The 22,809-nt window shown below is 37.6% G+C and overlaps 1 protein-coding gene across 1 annotated transcript; it reads left to right on the forward strand.

Moving 5' to 3' along the window:
* Positions 1–419: 419 nt before the first annotated feature.
* LOC149667311 (uncharacterized) lies at positions 420–4,447 on the forward strand. The gene is made up of 6 exons (XM_089841422.1): positions 420–1,196; positions 1,240–2,648; positions 2,878–3,643; positions 3,709–3,781; positions 3,923–3,979; positions 4,284–4,447. The coding sequence occupies exons 1-6, from the start codon at positions 420–422 to the stop codon at positions 4,445–4,447; spliced, it is 3,246 nt and encodes a 1,081-aa protein (XP_089697548.1).
* Positions 4,448–22,809: the final 18,362 nt, after the last annotated feature.

Here is a 22,809-nt window from a genome sequence, read left to right on the forward strand (position 1 = left end):
AAAAGGAAGATTGGAAAGATCATATAATAGAATATGGCCGGGATAGATTATTAGGAGTTAAAATATCGTCGTTCAGGGGTACTTTATACATCGATATTAGGAGGTACGCGAAATCAAAGAACCCTCGAAAACCGTTTCCCATCCCTACTAAGGACGGTATATGTATTAAATACGAGAGCGCATTTGAACTTAAATCAATTCTGAACAACGCTCAGGGAGATTGGGGCGCAACGGTATATATGTCAGAAGAACCCATTCAAATAGCCGCCACGCCTGATCGAGAAATAGCCATCTTTAAATACAGAGGACAACCCTATGAGAAGCAGTTCGTAATTAGAGATTCAGACGATCTCCAAAACATAATAGTTGCCTTGGAGAAAACAATCAATAGATTTGAAGAACTTTCCCATTAAGAAAAAATGTCGGACACTTCGTCATCCTCAGATGATGAACTTTATCCCATCGATTTATCCACAAAATTTATACCTGAACAATATTTCAAGATAGATACAATATCTAATCGAAAATCTAGAAAATATAAATGTATTACAACAGAATATAATGTTAAATTCCGTAACTTAGAAGAACTAAAATTAACCAAAATTCATGATCAACTTTCCCAAATATTAACATCTCTTATAAACCAAATCACGCAAAATAATGAAGAGTATAACTTAATTAGATTCGCCATAAGCTCCGACGCGTTAGAGAACCCTGTAAATTTAAGATTTATGGCGATAAATGAGTTAACTCCTGATCGATTACTCTCTAGTATCGAAAAGGTGGCTCAGTCCAAACGTAGTCTTTTATTAGAGGGTTCTCTAAAAATTGATGTTATTCTTTTAAAATGTAATGTTCCAATGACAGGTAGAAAAGCGGTGCATAATCGAACTATAGCTGAACTGGATAAATATATTGACCAAGGTTATGCTTACATACCTATTAGAAATAATGATACTCTATGCGTTTCTAGAGCCTTAGCCGTGGGTAAAAGTCTAGCTGATCGAACTTACTTAAAATCAATAGGAAAACTAAACGAGTTTAATCAATGGAGGTTCCGATTATTAAGAAATGTAGACCACCCTTCCCAAAAAACCGCGGCTTTAGAGTTACACGCATTAGCCGAACTCCCGGAGGGTCCTGTAGATTTATTGGGTGTTCAAAAGTTTCAAAATGCCCTGTCAGATTACCAGATTGTAATTTTTTCCGCGGAAGAGAAGTTTGAGAAAATATTTATAGGTCCTCACAAGGAAAAAAAAAATTTTCCTCCTCAAAGTTGGGAATCATATGCATGTTGTACGGTCTTATACCTCAATGTTCGCGGCTAGGGCTTATTGTCAATACTGTTTAACCCTATTTTACGGTCCGGAAGAAAAATCTAGTCATTCTTGTTCGGAAACGGCTATGTGTTACCGCTGTCAAACAACTGAGGCTTATCACGAAAAAGACGAGTATAAACTCATAAGATGCGAGGAGTGTAATAGATATTTAAAGGGAACCGAATGTTTTAATAACCATAAGGGAAACGGAACATGTGATTCTTTGAAACGATGCGGAAATTGCGCTCGCGAAATAAAACCAAATCATAAGTGTGATCTAACTTGTAAAAATTGTAAAATTACGCATGAAAAAAATCATTGTTGGGTGATGCCCCTAGATATTGATTATCCTCCTGTTCGTGTTCTATACTTCGATTGTGAAACTATCCCTTTAAATAATGAACACACTCCCGTACTCTTGGTTTCAGCTGCGCAAGAATCCGTTGATTCAAAAGAATTTACCATTCGTGTCTTTAGGGGCTTTGATTGTATAAAGGATTTTATAGACTATCTTTTCCAATGTGAGACAAACTCTATTAAAAAGGGAAATAAGAAAGTAAAGGTTGCGCGAATATTGCTTTCCGATGTAATCTGCTGCGCTCATAACGGGGCAGGGTTCGATTTTTTCTTTATATTGAAAGAAATACTTAGAAGGAATATAGTTCCTGAGCCTATCTTCAACGGTTCAAAAATCATGGCACTCTTCTTAAATAATCTAAAGATCAAGTTCATTGACAGCTACCGATTTATTAGCGTCCCCTTAAGGAAATTTCCCTCTACATTCGATCTCGGGGAAGAAAAAAAAGACTATTTCCCGCATCTGTTCCATAATGAAAAAACGTTAGACTATATAGGCCCTATACCCGAGATACATCAATTTGAGCCCGATAATTTTAAAGATAAGGAGCACGCGGATTTTATGAAATGGTATTCGGAAAGAAAGGATAAGCCCTATAATCTGAGACAGGAGCTTGAAACATACGCTATTCAAGATGTTAAGGTCCTACAATTAGGAATGGAAAAATTTAGAGAGTTATTTAGGAATGTCTCCGGGGTCGACGTGCTTAACGTAGGTGGTATTACCATAGCGGGAACAGTAACTAATATTTTCCTTCACAAACATCTTGAAAAATACACACTAGGTGTCGTACCTGCAAAGGGTTTTCGTGGAAATTTTAGTATCGGAGCCTTAAAGTGTATAGCCTTGGAAGAAAAATTGCGAGGGGTAAAATTTCAAACTGCCTTGTCATTGGAAGGGGAAAAAAGGGTGTCAAACTATTTAATAGACGGATATTGTAAAAATCCTGAAATTGTTTTAAACTATAACGGGTGCGTCTATCACGGATGTGTAAAACACACAAAACATTACGAGTACAATCCTATAGTTAAAGATCTAAACAGAAAGAACTCTAGACAGGGAAAATTATCTAAAAAAGATTTTACCGAACGCCGAACACCTCAATATTTGGGAATGCGAGTTCAATGAGAGATTACGAGATGATCCTGACGCTAAAGTCTATTGTGACTGTTTAAAATTTAAACAACCAATTGGATCCAGGAGTGCCTTGTACGGGGGAAGAAGCGAGTGTATATGTCTGTATTATAAGGCAAAACCGGGCGAGTCTATTCAATACCTAGATATCTGCTCGCTCTATCCTTACGTATGTAAATGGGGCGTATTTCCTAAAGGTCATCCTGAAATTATTACGAAAGACTTCAACTTTGAACCTAATTTTTATTTCGGTCTTATTTCTTGTCGAGTTGTAGCACCTGAAAATCTATTTTTACCTGTACTTCCTATAAAGACTAAAAAGAAACTTTTCTTTGCTTTGTGTTTAAAATGCGTTGAAACTGAACAATCAGTCTGTACTCATAATTCGGAAGAAAGATCCTTCTGTGGTTGTTGGCCAAGTCCCGAAGTATATCTAGCAGTTAAAAATGGATATAAGATTCTAGAGTTTTTTGAAGTCCAACATTACAAAGACAAGTTTGACAGAAAAGAAAATACCGGTTTATTTGACACTTTCATTGATTGTTACCTTAAAATTAAACAATCTAGTTCAGGTTGGCCTTCGGGAATAGAAAGCGAAGAGCAAAAAGAAGCGTATTTAAAATCAATTTATGACCGAGAAGGAATAGTTATTAATAAAGATGAGATAGTGGACAACCCCACTCTTCGCGCCATTAGTAAACTATGTCTAAATTCGCTTTGGGGCAAAATGGGTTACAATACGGATAAGAGAAAAAATGTATACATTGATTCTTACGCTGGATTAGTTAAGATAATAACTGATGAAACGAAAGAACTGTTAGACCTGAAACCGGTAAACGATAAAATCTGTTTAGTCAGTTATAAACTAAAAAAGAATACGCTCCTACCTACTACAAGGGAAGTCCCACGATAGCTTCCTTTGTTAGTTCATTAGGACGTATCGAGTTGTATAATACGATAAGTAAAATGGGTAAGAGGTTACTTTATTGTGACACCGATTCATGTATAGTTGTAACAAAGGAAGGGGAATATTTACCCCCCTTATCTAGTAATCTAGGGTGTTGGACGGATGAGTTAAAGGGTAAGACGATTCTCGAATTTATCTCGACAGGGCCTAAGTCGTACGCTTACCGTACCTCGGACGGTAAATCTGTTATTAAAATGAAAGGTATTACCCTTAACCGAAGAAATGAAGAAATCATTAACTTTGATTCGATTAAAAGTGTTTTATATAGTCCCTCGAAAACTTTGTCGGTCACCGTTCCATTTAATGTTGTAAGACGTAAAGAAACAGCCACACTTTTATTAGGCAATCCAAAGAAAACCTTTGGATATAGTTTCAATAAACGTAGAGTCTTAGAGGATTACACAACAATTCCTTACGGATATTTAAATCATCAAGACCCGTCTGCCACGTCAAATGAGAAAACGGACCACTAAACATCGGGTCACGTTTTCCCACTTTGTTAAAGTGAGAGTGATACCGTACGAAGATCGAGTCAACTACGAGTTCATAGACGATATTAGAGAACGTTTTAAAAATGGAGAACGGGTTAGAGTATCGCCTCCGCTTAGAAACACCGATGACCATTTTACTGGCTGGCCCAAGCAGCTCGGGGAAAAACAACGTGGGTAATAAATTTACTCAAATATAAAGACATTATCATGGACAAACCTCCTGATAGAATAGTCTATTGCTATAGTGTTTATCAGGACATTTTTGATGAACTGAAACTCTTTTTGCCTATTGAATTCCACGAAGGACTAATTCCTAACGATTCTGATTTTTTTGATAAGAGAATAAATAATCTTTTAATCCTAGACGATCTAGCTAACACCTGTACCAAACAGGAGTTTATAAGTAATCTTTTTTGTGTTGGGAGTCATCATTTATCTTTAAGCATCGTTCTGCTGTCTCAAAATGTCTTTAACCCAGGTAAATATTCTAGAAATATATCATTGAACTGTTTTTATATCGTTATGTTTAAAAATCCTAGGGATAATAACCAGGTTCGCTATTTAAGTCGTCAGATTTTTCCTACAGACACCAAACGCCTAACAGAAGCGTACGAAGAGTGTACCGAAAAAGCGTATTCTTATATCTTAATAGATCTAAAACAAAGTACTGATAATAGTTTAAGACTTAGGTCCAATATATTCCCTAATGAAGGACCGATGGTAATCTACGTTAGAAAATAATAATCCATAAAATATAAATCTCAATTTATTTAACCTCATTTCGAGACATGCCTTTACCCGTGTCGGTTAGGAATCAATTACCCTTTTTAAATCTCTTGCGTAAAAGCGGTGTGAAACAAAGAAAACTTTTAATATCAAAGTGTACGCGACCCCAATTGGATTGTATAAGCGGTATTTGTTATAATTTGAAGAACGGAGGTATTCCATTGAATCGTCATAAAAAGAAAAGACTTCAACGTTACAAAAACGTAATAAGGTATTTATCCAAGAGAGGTTTAAGCGACAAAAAGAGGAGACAGGTGTTAATTAAACAGGTAGGAGGATTCTGGCCGGCGTTGCTTTCAATGTTAATACCGACAATAGCTTCGGTCTTTACTTGATAATGAAAAAGTGCGTTTTAGTACCAGCGGCTTTATTGACGGACAATCAAAAGGAAGTTAACAGTTTAGACAACGCCATTAAAGAGGTACTGAGAAAGCCTGGTTCTGCCGAGGAAAAATTGAAGGAGTACCTTTTAACTCTTCAAAAATATTTATCTTTAAAGAGTTTAGCGGAGCCACCAAGCGTTACTATCTTGCCACCTACAACGAATTCGTCTTTTCCAGCACCCGGAGTGTCGAGTAAAATACAACCTCTAAGTCCTTCATCCTCGTCTTGGATTCCTCCATCGTGGCCTACCCCTATCCAGAATATACCTATTAATATCTCTACCCCCTCCCAAAATGTCCCTACTAATGTCGCTACCCCTCCCCAAAGTATCCCTTTTAATATCTCCTCGAGTCTGACTACCCCACAGCCTATAATGAGTAGTACAGCAATGGGTCAAACACCGGCGATATCGTTTACTACGCCAGCGTCACTCTCTCGAACGACCAGTATGCCAATTTTAACACCCATGGGACCCGTGGTACCGAAACAGTCCGGGACGTCTCAAACGCCTAGTATACCAGTTTTAACACCCATGGTACCGAATCAGCCCGTGGCGTCTCAACAGGCCTTATCAACGAAGGGCGCTTCTGGTTCAAAGTTCCGGAAACTTAACCCTAACGATGAGACTTCGCCGAAAAAAAGACTCGCGAAAATTCCATCTACGAAACCAAAACCGTACCCTACAAAAGCCAAAATAAAAAAAGATCGCGAAGCTAGCTTGAAAGAGCTTCAAAAGCCCGAATCTAAGATCGAGTGGGTAACTTATAGAAAGGCAAAAAAATAACCTTAATAATGATTATTACATTTTATATAAAAGCATCTAACTCATTATATTGAAAAACACGTCTCTGAAAGCATGTATTTGAGTATATAAAAAATCATGTATCTGATTATATATAAAAGCATGATAATTACAATTTATATAAAAAATTATAATCGAATAATAAATATTTTTATTCTCGCATTCAATACAAATGTATCTGATTATTAAACATTACAACTTTAATATTTTATTGATTACATTTTTCATATCTATGTCTTAACAAGTGCAGGCAGATATTCCATAAAGATATGGCGTCGTTAATCTCCGTTTTATTTTCGTACATTTTCAGAACTCTTTGAAACGAATTTCCCAGACATCTTTGAATAAGGAAGAATATACAATGAGGTCCGCAACAAAGGGAGAACATATCTTGAATTAATTTATCGTTATAGATCCATCTGGACGCGTATTTGGCCAGGTTAATTTTATACGTATCCGGGCTCTGCCCGTAGCTGCAGAAAAAATTACCTTCGCCATTTTCAACGTAAATGGCTACCCAATGAAGTCCAGGATCCTCGGCTCTCTCCGTGTTCAGAACAAAACAAAATTTCTTCATTTTAGGTTTCCTGGGAAGCATGTCTCTAGGAAAAGTACCTAGGTAGTAGGGTTTTGTCCTCTGGTCGCATGATAATATTTGATTTATTTGTAGCGTATTCATATCACTTTAGATAGTTCGTATTCGTAAAACGTTCCTTTAATTATTTCGTTATTTTTGTCTTTAACAACGTATACTGGAGGATTACGGTACAAAACCTTATCAATAATAAAGATCTCTTTTGTAAAGTAGCCTTTATATCCCTTTGAAAAGGTTTTTTCAAATTTACTCAACCTTACTAAATCACCTTCTTTTAGCTTTGGTTTTGTCCCAGGTTTAATGGTACCGAAAAGACGGTACCACACCTTATGCTCATTTTGTAGATTAACATTGACTGGCGCGATACCCGTTGAGCGGTGTATCGAGTAATTGTAAGCCTTAACTATTTTTGGTAACGCACCCAGATAGCTACGAGTATCCGCACTAGTCATGAATTTGTGTATTTTCTCTTGAACCGTTCTGTTAAATCTCTCGCAGATCGCAATTTTTTTATTCCCGTAAGCTACGTAGTGATGAATACCTTTCTCTTTAAAATATTGCTGAACTGGTTTAGCTAAAAATTCAGAGCCAGCGTCCGTATTTATATTCGTGGGTACAACATCTTTATGTATTATTTTGAAAGCTCTTATAACTTCCGCGGAAGTCTTGTTTTTAATAGGTACAACGTAGGCGTATATACTCAAAACATCTATATTACTTAACAAATATTTCATACCCTTGTTGTATCTGGAAAGTTTATCTAAAACTATTAAATCAGCCTGATGAGTCTCATCCATAGATGTCACTGTAATTTTGTTGCGAGGAAACTTTAATCGACGATAACGATGAATAGTATAGGTGGGTTGTTTTAATAGAAAACTCTCAACTTCTTTCCTCGAAGACTGAGGAACTCCTTTCATTAATTTATCCAATCCGGAAAAAGAGGAGGGATTTTCGGGGTCGTAGTACGCGTTTGAGAGAGACATTTTTTCTAAACAAGATCGAAAATGATATCTGATACTATAACGTAGTTGCAGGGTAATATATAAGAGGGAGAGATACAATATTCTGGAATATTTTCTAAATAAGGAAAAAATTGATATATAACGTAGGTATAGGAAACGCAACAATAAGAGTAATTTATATTTTATTCGGTTATTTAAAAATTAACAATACATTGTTTTTAGACCGACAAAATTTCCAAGAATATATTTTAAATAGATACGTCATTAAACACTGGATCATTTAGGACATTAGCTTCGGTAGTGGTTGTTCTCTGGCGAATATCTCCTGGTCCCTTGGCACCGTTTATCGAGCAATTTCGATATTAAATTCATTTTGCTCTTCTCCGAGGTAACGCATTCCAACGATTTCAAGTCCTCTCGGAATATTTTCAGACGCCTTAGAGTAATCCATGACCCAATACACGCGAGATAAGAGTGACATACAGGGTGTTTCTGATAAGTCTGCCATAAATCAAGGGGCGTGTTCTTTGGGTCAAACTGAGTGGAAAGTGTCAAAGAACATGGGGTGTACAAGAATTTGCAACGAAGATATGGCCCCCCAAACATTGGCCCCTAAAACAAGAAAATATTCGAAAATGTAGACTAAAACAAATTCAGCCTTATCAACTTGTTTAGAAATATGAGACAACTTCAATAGTTTCCCTCTAACATCGTTATTGAACTTTCACCTGGCAGAAGTGTATTAAATGAGTAGAAGTATGCCTACTCTAGAAAAGTAAATTCAAAGTATCATGGTACCTTTCGGTTGGTATTACTTTTATTCTTAACAAGTTAACATGGACGTTACAGGTATTGTTCAAAATGTCCACCAACGGCGTTAAGACAAACATGAACCCGTCTTTCGAAAGATTCTTGGACATGTTGGAAGATTCCTGGCATGTTCCTGATTGTTTGACAACCTTCAATAATTCGTCTTCGCAAGTCTTCCTCATCACGGACTTCATTCTTGTACACGATGTCTTTGAGATGACCCCAAAGATAGAAATCGCACGGATTTAAATCCGGAGATCTGGCTGGCCACGCAACTGGTCCTCCACGCCCAATCCACCTCAAATTAAACGTAGCATTAAGATGTTCTCTAACTGCACGGCTGAAATGTGGGGGTGCCCCGTCGTGCATAAACCACATGTCACGAAGTAATGCTAACGGTATGTCCTCGAGTAGTTCAGGTAAAGTGTCTCTTAAGAACGTGAGATATGCTTCACCATTTAGTCTGGGTGGAAGAAAATGCGGACCTAGTAAATGATTACCGACAATGCCGCACCATACGTTTAAAGAAAATTGCTGTTGGTGACTTCTAACACTAGTTGCGTGTGGGTTTAATTGGCGCCATTCGTGGTGGTTGTGATAGTTCAGAATTCCATCCCGGGAAAAATGTGCCTCGTCGGTTACTAAAAGGACCCGTGGAAATTGATTGTCCTCTACTCTGGCCAAAAACCACTCGCAAAAGTCGATGCGTCTTGGATAATCTGCCGGGTTAAGAGCTTGCACCTTTTGAATATGATACGGGTGAAACTGATGTCCGCGGAGAATTCGCCAGACCAAAACGTGATTAACATGTAATTGTCGTCCAACTTGTCTGGTACTTGTCGAGGGGTCCTCATCGAACATGGCAAGGACGTCTTCCTCGATTTCCTCCATGTCTTCTGGAATGTCTCGCTCTCGAACGTTGTTGGGTTGTACTTGTCCGATGTCCCACAAGCGCCTGTCAACAGCCTCGAACGTACGACGATTTGGTATGCGTCGTTGCGGAAATTGTTCCTGGTATCGCCGCTGTGCTTCCACTGAATTGCCCTGCGCCAGTCCATACATGAGATGCATGTCTGCATATTCTGCATTGGTATACGCCATACTGTACTACCACACGTTCGTTCGAAGTGATACTGTGACGTTATCAACAACATCGCGTTACTTTATAGCAAACCACCGTTTAGTTTTTACGTTTGCGTCATGACTGTCAGCATTGTTTTTTATTCACTTACTTCATTCTTGTACACGATGTCAAAAAAATCTTTGAGATGACCCCAAAGACTTTTTAGCAAACCACCGTTTATTGTTTACGTTTGTGAATAAAAAACAATGCTGACAGTCATGACGCAAACGTAAAAACTAAACGGTGGTTTTCTATAAAGTAACGCGATGTTGTTGATAACGTCACAGTATCACTTCGAACGAACGTGTGGTAGTACAGTATGGCGTATACCAATGCAGAATATGCAGACATGCATCTCATGTATGGACTGGCGCAGGGCAATTCAGTGGAAGCACAGCGGCGACACCAGGAACAATTTCCGCAACGACGCATCCCAAATCGTCGTACGTTCGAGGCTGTTGACAGGCGCTTGAGGGACATCGGACAAGTACAACCCAACAACGTTCGAGAGCGAGACATTCCAGAAGACATGGAGGAAATCGAGGAAGACGTCCTTGCCATGTTCGATGAGGACCCCTCGACAAGTACCAGACAAGTTGGACGACAATTACATGTTAATCACGTTTTGGTCTGGCGAATTCTCCGCGGACATCAGTTTCACCCGTATCATATTCAAAAGGTGCAAGCTCTTAACCCGGCAGATTATCCAAGACGCTTCGACTTTTGCGAGTGGTTTTTGGCCAGAGTAGAGGACAATCAATTTCCACGGGTCCTTTTAGTAACCGACGAGGCACATTTTTCCCGGGATGGAATTCTGAACTATCACAACCACCACGAATGGCGCCAATTAAACCCACACGCAACTAGTGTTAGAAGTCACCAACAGCAATTTTCTTTAAACGTATGGTGCGGCATTGTCGGTAATCATTTACTAGGTCCGCATTTTCTTCCACCCAGACTAAATGGTGAGGCATATCTCACGTTCTTAAGAGACACTTTACCTGAACTACTCGAGGACATACCGTTAGCATTACTTCGTGACATGTGGTTTATGCACGACGGGGCACCCCCACATTTCAGCCGTGCAGTTAGAGAACATCTTAATGCTACGTTTAATTTGAGGTGGATTGGGCGTGGAGGACCAGTTGCGTGGCCAGCCAGATCTCCGGATTTAAATCCGTGCGATTTCTATCTTTGGGGTCATCTCAAAGACATCGTGTACAAGAATGAAGTTCGTGATGAGGAAGACTTGCGAAGACGAATTATTGAAGGTTGTCAAACAATCAGGAACATGCCAGGAATCTTCCAACATGTCCAAGAATCTTTCGAAAGACGGGTTCATGTTTGTCTTAACGCCGTTGGTGGACATTTTGAACAATACCTGTAACGTCCATGTTAACTTATTAAGAATAAAAGTAATACCAACCGAAAGGTACCATGATACTTTGAATTTACTTTACTAGAGTAGGCATACTTCTACTCATTTAATACACTTCTGCCAGGTGAAAGTTCAATAACGATGTTAGAGGGAAACTATTGAAATTGTCTCATTATTTCTAAACAAGTTGATAAGGCTGAATTTGTTTTAGTCTACATATTCGAATATTTTCTGGTTTTAGGGGCCAATGTTTGGGGGGGCCATATCTTCGTTGCAAATTCTTGTACACCCCATGTTCTTTGACACTTTCCACTCAGTTTGACCCAAAGAACACGCCCCTTGATTTATGGCAGACTTATCAAAAACACCCTGTATATTTTTAACCGTACATTAGTTCAGTTTTTAGACCGACAAAGTTTCCGAGAATATCGTTAAATAAAATTGAGACGTCGTCTTCGTAATCTCCGTATTCCTCGACAAAGGATTCTAGAATTCTTTCGTAGTTAAGCAACGGAATAGCTCTAATTAGGTTTTTCTCCACTCTCTCGCTCCAATTAGTATCCGTGGGTAAACAAGTGATATCGTGGGCGATTTCGTTATGACAGCTGATATTTTCGCACGAATCAGTGAAATTAAATAAAATATTGGTCAAACTGTCCAAGATAATCTTCTTCATTATTTCTCTGGCCTCTTCTTTTCGCTTTAATTCGCTACCAATGACATTTTTCAAGTTCTTTAACCTTAACCAACTGTCCTTATTTAATGAAAATCCTTTCGATGTTGAGAATAGAATATTATATCTATTATTCGATCCTCTAATATATTGACGAATATCAACTATTTTTCCTCTCTGACATACGAAGCATTCTAGTTTAACTCTCTGAGTACCGTCAACTAACCAAGTCAGAAATCGTCCCGTTATTCCGTTAAAGAAAGCGTCAATATCCGCTTCAAAAGTCCATATACTATTCCAAATACAACTGTCGAAAGACGCTTCGGTTTTAGTATCGAGTCCTTTGACATTGAAGACGGGAAGAATTCCGCTTCCAACGTAAATGTTTTGTTTCTCCGATAGGTAGTGTACTTGATTCATCTCTAACCGGTTATGAGAGAATGCTTCTTAAATCAGAGGTTATATAGAGCCTTTTTACTCGGGATTAAATAACACCGAGCGATCCCTAGTTATCATAATAGAATTTTCGAATTCGGAATAAATTATGCACGTGACATTGTGTGGTAAATTGTTTTTAAATTTCATATTGATACGTAGATTTCCTTGTCGGGGCAAAGAAAGATGACTAGCCCCCGCATTTTCATCCGGGCTTAAATCTAGGCAGTACAAAGCGTAACCTATTTTGTACTCTTCGTACGTGATAAAATTTCCCTTGTTTTTTCTGTATGTGTTTAGAGAGGTGAATAACGACATGTACTCTCGAGTGTATAGATTGTTTTCGTAATCAGGCGTAAAGGCTTCCGAAGGATAGGTATCAGTACCGACGTTGACGGATAGGTAATTAAGATCAAAAGTTTCAAAATTAAAGGGATTTAAAGAATGATTACCATTAAAGGCCGAGGTTCGAACTAGGCCTATAATTACTCTTTGAGGTATTTTACCTAAGAAGACGTTTTCTCGATTAACGTCGTTCATTCCAGCTGGAATTGAAAAGGTTTTCACGACTGTTTGATTCAAAGGATAGATGGCGCTGGTTTGCTCTAATACCGTAGCGTGGGCTAACATTATTTCGGGATTTATTTTTAGTCTTTTAACGTACAATGAGGCATTATCGATAACCACTTTATATTTGTTATCAGCGGCTTCTTTCGATATTACGCAAAACTCTGGTTTAGATCGAATAAGCCTAAATCTAACGTCTACATTATTCAATAGGAAACGATTTTGGCGACAAATATCAACGTGTAACGGGGCGTATAAATCTATCGTACTCGATACCTTGGCTCTCTCGGCTCTTCTTAATATCCCATTGGTAGTAAGATTATTATTGGCTGCCACCCAGGCGGAATCGGGATCGATCGGATTATCCTTATATTATAAGGCTAGATTTAGTTGGCTTTCTTTAGCATCTATACCGTAGTTTAATAAATTCTCGAGATAAAAGATATAAGGGGCTCCTTGGTTAGGGGACTGAACGCTCGTGTTTCCTAAAAAGACGTCTATTTGGGAAAAGAGGGCGGCGTGTAAAAGATTAACCGGAGCTACTTTTTTTTCAGCCGCTGGTACGTCGGTGCCGTCCAAATGAAGCACCCTGACCTTCAGCCTTAACCTAGTTTTAGAATGGTCGATATAAAGTTCGCTCGTGCCAGGGACAAAAAATTCCAAAGGTCCACTATCCGTTACGGAGCTTAAAGGTTGATAACTTTCGTCGCTACTAGTTATAATGTTAGCGTTCAAAGGGGGTGTCGCGAATAGGTCTAATTCCCCCATCATGCCTTCGAATTGGGCCATCTTGTTTTACGATAAAAAATCGGCCTTTGATCTACTTTTCTTCTTTCGTATCTTCTGACGTTTCCGTCGAATACCAGACCCGTACTGAGAATTAGCCAGACTATCACCCGCTTTATGAATTAAATTTGAGCCCGCTATTTTTAGATTCCTTTTGAACGCTCTCTTGGGTTCTCCAGCGCTCAAATCTTGAATAAACCTTCCACCAAGTCCTAAAGCTTCTTTACCCACGCTCTTAGCTATGGGTTTCGCTAGAGGAGTTAGCTTTCTCATCAAAGCTCTAAAAATCCCTCCTAAACCAAATCCTTTCTGCACTAATACACCTGGTGGAGATCCAAGGAACTGTTCCTGATAATAGGAAACGTACCTATTAGGTCGAGACATGTCGTCTAAAGTGAATTTTGATAATGATGCGATCCGATATAAAGGATATAGGAGCGTCGGCTTCGTCTCTAATATCAATTTTGATAGTTTCTATTTCGTTGCATCTTATAGGATAATAGTCTATAGTATCGTATGTGATAATGTTCTCCGACGCATCGTTTTTAGTGGGAATGACGCGTAGAAGAGGTTTGAAACCAGAGCCTATAAACTGGGGGTATATCAGATCAGTGTAAACGTATAAATATTGACTCACTAAATCCGGTTTAAAGTTGGCGCTTGCAGACCCTAATAGACGATTAGTTTGGTCACCGAATCCTAACATAGAACCTAATTTGATACGAACGCCTCTAAAAAGCACGGTTGATTCCCCATCAGTCTTTATACGAACGGAACCCTTATCGTTTAACGAGAAATTAAAATGAGATTGATGAGCTTCGGGTGTCGCTCTATTCATAGCTTCCAATAGGGCGTCGACACTATAGGGTCCCCCAAGGATCTTTACCGTTACCATACGATTTTGATTTTTTCAAGTTTTTTTCAATTTTATCTCGATATAATTAATGGTGTAGTTTACCATAATGTTTGTATCTTGTTGAGACAGTGAAATGGGGGAAATGTATTCTCCTGTAATGTACTCGTCCTTTTCGAATCCTAAAATCTGAGCCAGAGGACCAGGAGCTAGCCTGGCCTGGTGACCGGCATGGACTGATAATTTAACTCTCTTGATAGAAGGCCCAGTCGGGACTGACATATCTATAACCTGTAGTTTCACAGGAAAATTCTGTTTTTCAAGCTGAACGGTTAAGTTACGCACCAGTTTATTCTGCATTGAAAAAAATTCGGCGTTTCCATTTTTATCTGTCGAACCCTTGTACTTTTGCGGTATTAACTCTACTCTTCTAACGTCCCAGCCATCATTCGTTAAATAGTGTTCAGGTACCTGTATTTCGAAAGAGTTACATGTATTGTCAATTACGGTTGAAATTTTCAGTGTTAATATTTCCGATAAACCATTTTCCCATTCGTTGTTTGAAAGAATAATTGGTTTACCTAATTTCACCGTGAAAGACGATTGTGAATTTTTGGGATATTCATCAGTTTTATCACTTAACAGAGTAACGAAAAAAGAATTGACCGACATAATTGATATTTTATTTAAAAATGAATGAGGATTTACAAGTTATCCAACTTTATTTAGAAATAAAAGGTTGAACTCGATGTGATTGTTAGAGCGGCGTTCGATCTCGCGACCTATTGGTTGGTTCATTAACAACAGGGCAGAGTGCATGGCCTAAACGACCAGAAATGGTGTCCAATACTTTTCTTAGTTCCACATTTTGATTTGAATGTACCCCATTAGCATTATTGGCAATATTTTCCAACGGTTCATCGCCATTCTCATTATTATTGAGTGTGATTATCTTTTCCGTAGCAACAATCCCTGTTAGTGTCTTATTTTCATTATATAATTTTGGAACCTCCTGATTTCCTAGCTGAAGAACTTTAACTGTTTTAAACAAGATATAAAGGTGGCATTTTCCGGTTTCCCAAATACAAAGTTCGTTTGGTTCTAAACCACATTCCAAATGTATAACACCTAGAGCCTGTTTTCTTGTAACTCGCAAAACTAACTGATTGTGTTGATCTTCAGTAACCTTAGAAAACAAGAATAAAAAAAATTCTAAGTATACACTTAAAAGCTATAACAGACTAGAAGCCAAATAGAAGTATTGAAACGTTTTGAATCATTATAAATAGACACTTACTGAATATTGCAACACTTTGTGATAATCCTGGTTAATCAGCTGGGAAATTTTGCCAAGAAAATTTCCATATAATGCTGGTATGGTTTGACAGTATTTAGTTTTCGATATAATAGTAGCACTTGATAAGGTTTTCCGCTGTTTTTGGTTTTTTCTGCTGTATTTCTGATTTTTTAGGAGATATATTTGGCAAAATTGTACAGTACTGGGTTGATTTTTCAGCATATTGTTTATTTATTTGCAAAGGCTTAACGCGATTTAGGACTTTTTGTCCCTTAAGTCAATAGTTTATTTCAACACACAAGACTTACTTTTCATACTCTGTTTATTAATTAAGTAAAAATTATACTGTGTTGATTTGTCTTTCATCTCTGTAATGATACTTAAATCTAAATTGGACGCGGAGTGAGAGGAACTCTCATTACGGGAGAGCGCCATTTTGTGTAGTTTTATTCAACACCACCAGGTTGCGTTTCCATTCCGAACGTGTTCAAGAAGGGGTGCTAAAAAGGGGGCCTTAAAAATACTGTCTCTCTTTCCATTTATGAGGAATACGCATTCACAATGCAGTCTATGGGGCTTTGTTGACTTCTTTTATTCGCTTCTGATATTTGAGGTTTCCCGATAGGCAGCGTATATCGGTATTGGTTTGTGTTTGCAGCGCTATCGTTCCAAGTCAAGTATCGACCATTCCTAGTTGCAACCGTTAATTGTTTGAGTTTGGCATAGTGACCTGGTTAGATGCTGTGTTTAAGTTTTTCATTTTATCTTTTAGGACATCGTCAAATTACTCAAGTTCAGTTAATGTGGAACAGTTAGATACCGACAGTACTACAAATGAAGCAGCTTGCGTAATACTTAAAATTGATTATTTTTCAAAATAAAAGGGAGGCTGTTATAGACAGAACAACGTTAACCCTACTATAACAATATAGAACTCATTTACTGCTCCTGATGGTACAGAATTTGACATTTTTGACAATGAATCCGAGTATATGAACGTATTTATAAACGGAAAAGACGGGGACAATACATCCAAAGATGGACACTCTTCTGATAAATCGGCACAATTGTCGGAAAAAATTTGGACCAAATTGGAACAAACCTGGACCATCTTCGGACAAATCTGATAGGTAAGGTTACATAAAGAGATATTTGAGGGAGTTGTAAGCGAAGCTGAACAAATTCCAAAGTTCAACTTCAAGGAGTGTAACGTCAGAGGAGAGAGAAACGCCCTTGAGGGATAGAATGAAACATTTCGAAGGAAAATCTGAAGTGAATAAGAGAAAACGACAAGGTGGAAAGGAGTCTGATGATATCAACGCTCCTGTCTTAAAAGTGTTGAATGGGTTAATCAAGTATAAAGAAATAAAAAGGATTGTGAAGAGGAAAATAAAGTTATTTTTTATAGATTGTACTACTAATTATAAGATCTTGAAAATCATGGGGACATATTTCTTGAATGATTAACTACGGGGAAGTTTTTAATTAGTAGAAGAAACGATGAAAATAAATTGGCTTTCCTCTTCACCCTCACTTTGAAACACAAAACGAAATGATACAAACAACTCCAATAAAAAGGTTTTGCTTTTTAGTGATATTGCAATGTTAAATAAAGATACACCCGCTGATCATTGCAGTATATTTGGACAATACGTTGCTAGCCTGTTACGCCAAGTGCCAATTCTTTCAAAGGCAGAAATTTAATGTAAAATAATTCAAAGTTTAACTAATTGTATTCGAGATAATACTATATTGTAATTTGTCAATCATTAAAGGTTCATTTACATGTAAACTCTTTCTATGAATTATTTTATTATTTAAAGTGGTTAAGTTTCTTATTGAGGACGATTCACTCCTGGTAATTCCCATTGCCATTCTATTTCACCGTCTTCACTTGAAAAGTATTTTGCAAACGTATCTCTGTTATCATTTGCTTCTTTCGAGAAGTCATGTCAGATTAACCATTTGCCGTATTTTTTTGAAGCATCTCTTTCCATCCTTTTTCGCCGAACCCTTTTCAACAATATGTTTTATCGTCTGGAGTTTTGGCTTCCTCCGTAATTAGGAAATTATGAAGAACAGTTGTAGCCTTCACTACAAAATCAACATTTGTAGGCTTCATTGCTATGGGTCTTGTGTAAACTCTCCACCTGGCTGCGAGTATACCGAAAGCATTTTCTACACATCTTCTGGCTCTACTGAGTCTGTAGTTGAACACTCTCTTTTCACTGTTCAAATCCTTAAAAGGGTATGACCTCATAAAGTTCGGCAAAAGCTGAAAAGGTTCATCACCGAGGAGTACGTGTCTCATTTTTATATCCGTTCCTGGTAGGGTACTTGATGGCGGGAATTTGATGTTTTGGGAAGTCACATCTTGGCCAAAGTCCGAAGACTTAAAAACACCTCCGTCCGAGCTAGACCCATATCCACCAACGTCAACAGTCAAAAATTTATATCGTGCATCAGCAACTGCCATTAGATTAATTGAATTGAACCCTTTGTAATTGTGATATTTCGAATCCGAACTCGATGATGTTTACGTGTTTGCTGTCAACTGAGCCACAACACATAGGGAAATTCCACCTGTTGTAGTACAGTTTAGCGGCAGACTTCCACGTCTGCTCCGATGGCTTTGGCATATAGATTGGTTGGAGAACTTGCCAAATGATTCGGCAAGTTTGGTTAATGATGTTACATGTGGTTGTTAAGCCTATCCGAAAAGCGTAAGACATGCTAGGTATCTGATCTCCTGTATCCAGGAAACAGAGTGCAAGGGCTAGTCGTTCTTCTGAGCTTATTAAGTCACTTCTTCCAAAACATTGAGGTTCAAGTTTATGTCTCACTAATGAGAGGAGAAGGTCAAATTTCGGTATTGAAATTCTGGTGTAGTTTCTAAAATATGCGTGGTCATGTTCTCTCATTGCTTTGAACTACAAAACAACAAATAGATAATAATGAATATTCAAATCAGTGCCCTATATTATCATATTTACCAATGTGCTATGGTGCCCTTCTCTATTTCTCCGCCTCCAAATATGGTGAGCCCACCATCTTTTCCTACTGTATTTCTTTTTTCTTGGCACTCGATTAAGTACTAAAAAAGCAATTAGCAACAATTTCTTTCGTAAAAGAGCGTTGATAAGTTTTTTTCGATTGACTCGCTTTTGAATCGCCATTTTTAAAAACCATCAATAATAAGCTAGTGCTGGTTTACTGTTTGCGCTTCTCTCAAAAGCTTGAAAATGATGCAGCGCTCAAAGTTACTCACACTTTAGCGGAAACGCAATTACGCGAGGGTTCGGAGCTCGAGCGAAAATACGGTTCTCGCTCACGCCCACGCTAACTGCTCAAAATACGCTACCATGAAAATGCAGCTTAATTGTTATGACCTGAAAAAGAATTATTCCTACTGTATAAATTGAATTTGTCGGAAATGATGAACCTTGTACAACGGTATATGTTTTTTGTTTTATCGAGAGTAAATGTTTCTAGGTAAGTGTCCGATGATACTTCATTCACAACGATGAAGTCATTATTGCAACCCAACATCTTTTAATTGACTGTTTACTTGGTAAATATTTCTACTAATGGAAGTTGTATAGCATTTAAATCACAACATGTAAAGTAACCTATTGGATAGAACTGCAATTTTTGCCCAAACGTTTCGTTCAAGCGCAAACGTTTGATTGAAAAAAATAAAATGTGTGTTGACAATATTGAAATTGCTAAAATTGTATAGGGAAAAGTTTTTATATTACCATACGGGTTGATTACTTGTTACTGTAGCGTGTAATTTAGCTTTATGTACGCAAGCTCTTATTCAAAAATAGCATAGCCTGAATGAACCTTTTAGAAAATTTTTACATACACTGTATTGAATTTTTTTTCCAATGAGCATTTGCCTCACGTTTGAACATAATTCGAAATGGTATATCATTTGAAGGTTCTCCAATATGAACGTAATAATCTTTTTTCTTCGCAAAAAGCTCGTCTTTTATTTTATCAAGCAACCAGACGATATTTGTGTAGTATGCCACAAGAATCATTTGCTCATCGATGAAAGTTTTAATAAACATTTTAAAATCCTCCGGATTTTCGTAGAATTCTCTTTCCAAGAAAGTCATCTGTATATTTTCTAAAAATTTGCACTCCTCGATGGGCTTAAGATAATTCATGGATTTAGCGAATAAATTTATTACAATTGAGTTTTGTTTTCCTATGTGAACATAGATAAACTACTTAAGAAGTACAATAGCGGAAAGAACAAGCAATGTTATGAGCATTGGTCTACAAGAGTAAAGTAAAAATCCGAAACATGGCTCTACTTACTACCGAGCGTTATACTACGGTACAAAACAACGCTTTTGACGGGATATTTGAACAAACAAACTCATTTAACAATCGCATTATCAATAAAAATATCCATAAAATCTCGTGCAAACGACGGCCACAAACTAACAACAGTCGAGCATCAGTCCATTATATGCATTTATTATTACATAACAACAGATTAAACTGCTATTATATCCGCGCCATTAAGAATTTGAAGCTTTTTACCCATCTTTTCTCAATACGTTTCTAGCTCCGCTTGTTATTCGCGGCCCTACTATAATAACTAACTAAATATCCGCTCATAACTCGGTTGATTATTACATAGCCACACCGAGTATAAATCGTATCGGTCGACTGGAAGTATCGTTGAGATCGCGAGGTGTCAAATACTACTCTTTAGTGGTCTACTTGGTTAGTTAATCTACCTATTGCAGAATTAATTGAGCAAAGGCTTTATGAATTTAATTAAAAAATAAATTAATTAATTAAAATACTCATCAAGGAGCATGCATACATTCTAAAAACAAGGTAAATTGCACTTGTAAATCAAGGGGCAAGGTAAATGGCTCGCATAGACGTCAAAGAACATAATAAATTGCATGCATCCATATCCAACAACATGAAAAATTGCACGCTTTCACATTAAGGTGCATGGATATATTGCATGCATGTATTTCTAAGAGCACGATAAATTGCACGAAAATATATCTAGGAACATGATAAATTAAATGCACACATCTAGGAACATGATAAATTGCATGTAAATGTAACTTTTACGGGGTCAATTATTTTTAAAGCAGCATTTTATTTTAAATTTACTTCAATGCCCTTTCGTCCTGAATAACAACTTTGTTCCAAAGTATCGCCCAACCAGAGTAGAAGTCTGGAATTTGGGTAGTATTTCAGGTCCGGAAGTCCGTTGATCAAGTACTTATTAGCGGGCAAGAAGTTGGTTTTAACACCACAGCAGAAAAGAGTTGATAGAAAGAAACACGACCAACAAATATACTGTTTCATGGTACGAATGGATACTCCGAATTTGGCAGTGCCGAATTCCGGAACATCTAAATTGAAATAAATTAAATCCTAATCTAAAGTTTTATTATATGCTAATGAAATTTTACAGAACTCCAGAGTGGACACTCTACCATTCAATTTCTTATGGAACCGATGTTAAAACCTCTCATATTAATTTGATTCGAAGTTCCAAAGCAGAGATGGGAACGCTATGCATAGAAATAGGTTTTTGGTCCTTCGCGAATGATGGGCCTATATCACTACACAACAACATTACCGGTGGAGAATAATTAAGCTAGATTACCGGTGGAGAATAATTAAGCTAGATTACCGATGGCGGGTAATATAACTAGATTACCGGTGGCGGGTAACGTAATTTTCCGATTGCAGGTGTATGACCAAGATTATCGGTTGTGGGTAATTAACCAAGCATGCCGATTGCGGGTAATTAAAATAGATTATTGATTGCGGGTAATTAAAATAGATTATTGATTGTGGGTAATTAAAATAGATTATTGATTGCGGGTAATTAAGCTAGATAACCGATTGCGGGTAATTAAAATAGATTATTGATCGCGAGCAATTAAAATAGATTATTGATCGCGAGTAATTAAAATAGATTATTGGTTGCGGGTAATTAAGCTACATTACCGATGGCGGGTAATTATGCTAGATTACCGATAGCGGGTTACTATGCTAGATTACCGATAGCGGGTTACTATGCTAGATTACCGATAGCGGGTAATTATGCTAGATTACCGATTGCGGGTAATTAAAACAGATTACCGATTGCTGGTAATTAAGCTAGTTTAACTATTGCGGGTAATTAAGCTAGATTACCGATGGCACGTAAATAAACTAGATTGTCGATGGCGATTATTAAGCTAGATTGTCGATGGTGGGTAATTAAGCTAGATTACCGGTGGTGGGTAGTTATCGAAGATTAACGGTTGCGGGTAATTAAGCTATACTACTGATCACGGAACTCTGAGGCAAAAATTTCTTAACACCCCAGAATGGATTTGAGCCACCGATCTTGGCTCACCGTCCCAATGCTCTAACCATCTGAGCTACTGAGGCTCGCTATTGGGTCGCAACAGTAACATCATTGAGCTAACTTTTTGTTAATGTTAACTCTCAGGTTAAGCGATCAATGTTTCATTCACTCTATTTTGCCCGGTATTGGCTTGTGCATTCAAGTCAAGTGTTGTTTAACATGGAATAAGCTCTCTTTGCAGTTCAAATCCACTCTAGGGGTGTTAAGAAATTTTCACCTCAGAGTTCCGTGGTAAACATGGAGCTTATTCCATGTTAATCAATTCTTGACTTGAATATATTACTGATTGCAGGTACCGATGCAAAGAAATTGAGCTAGATTACAAATTGCTGGTAATTAAATTAGATTAACGATTGCGAGTAATTAAGTAAGACAACCGATTCCGGGTAATTAATCTTGATTACCGATGGCGGGTAATTAAGCGTGAGTACCGATCGCGGGTAATTAATGTAGAATACCGACAGCTGTTAATTAAGCTAGTTTACCTCTTGCGGGTAATTAAGCTAGATTATCGATTGCTGGAAATTAAGCCATATTACTGGTGGCAGGTAATTAAGATAGATTACCAGTGGCAATTAATTATTGTAGTTGACCTACGGCGGGTATTTAAGCTAGATAACCGATGGCTGGTAATTAAGCTAAATTACCGATTGCTGGTAATTAAGCTAAATTACCGATTG

Source organism: Phalangium opilio, unplaced genomic scaffold, assembly GCF_054372755.1.
Source record: "Phalangium opilio isolate 3A_F unplaced genomic scaffold, DU_Popi_V2 ptg000059l_1, whole genome shotgun sequence".
Classification (NCBI taxonomy): Eukaryota; Metazoa; Arthropoda; class Arachnida; order Opiliones; family Phalangiidae; genus Phalangium; species Phalangium opilio.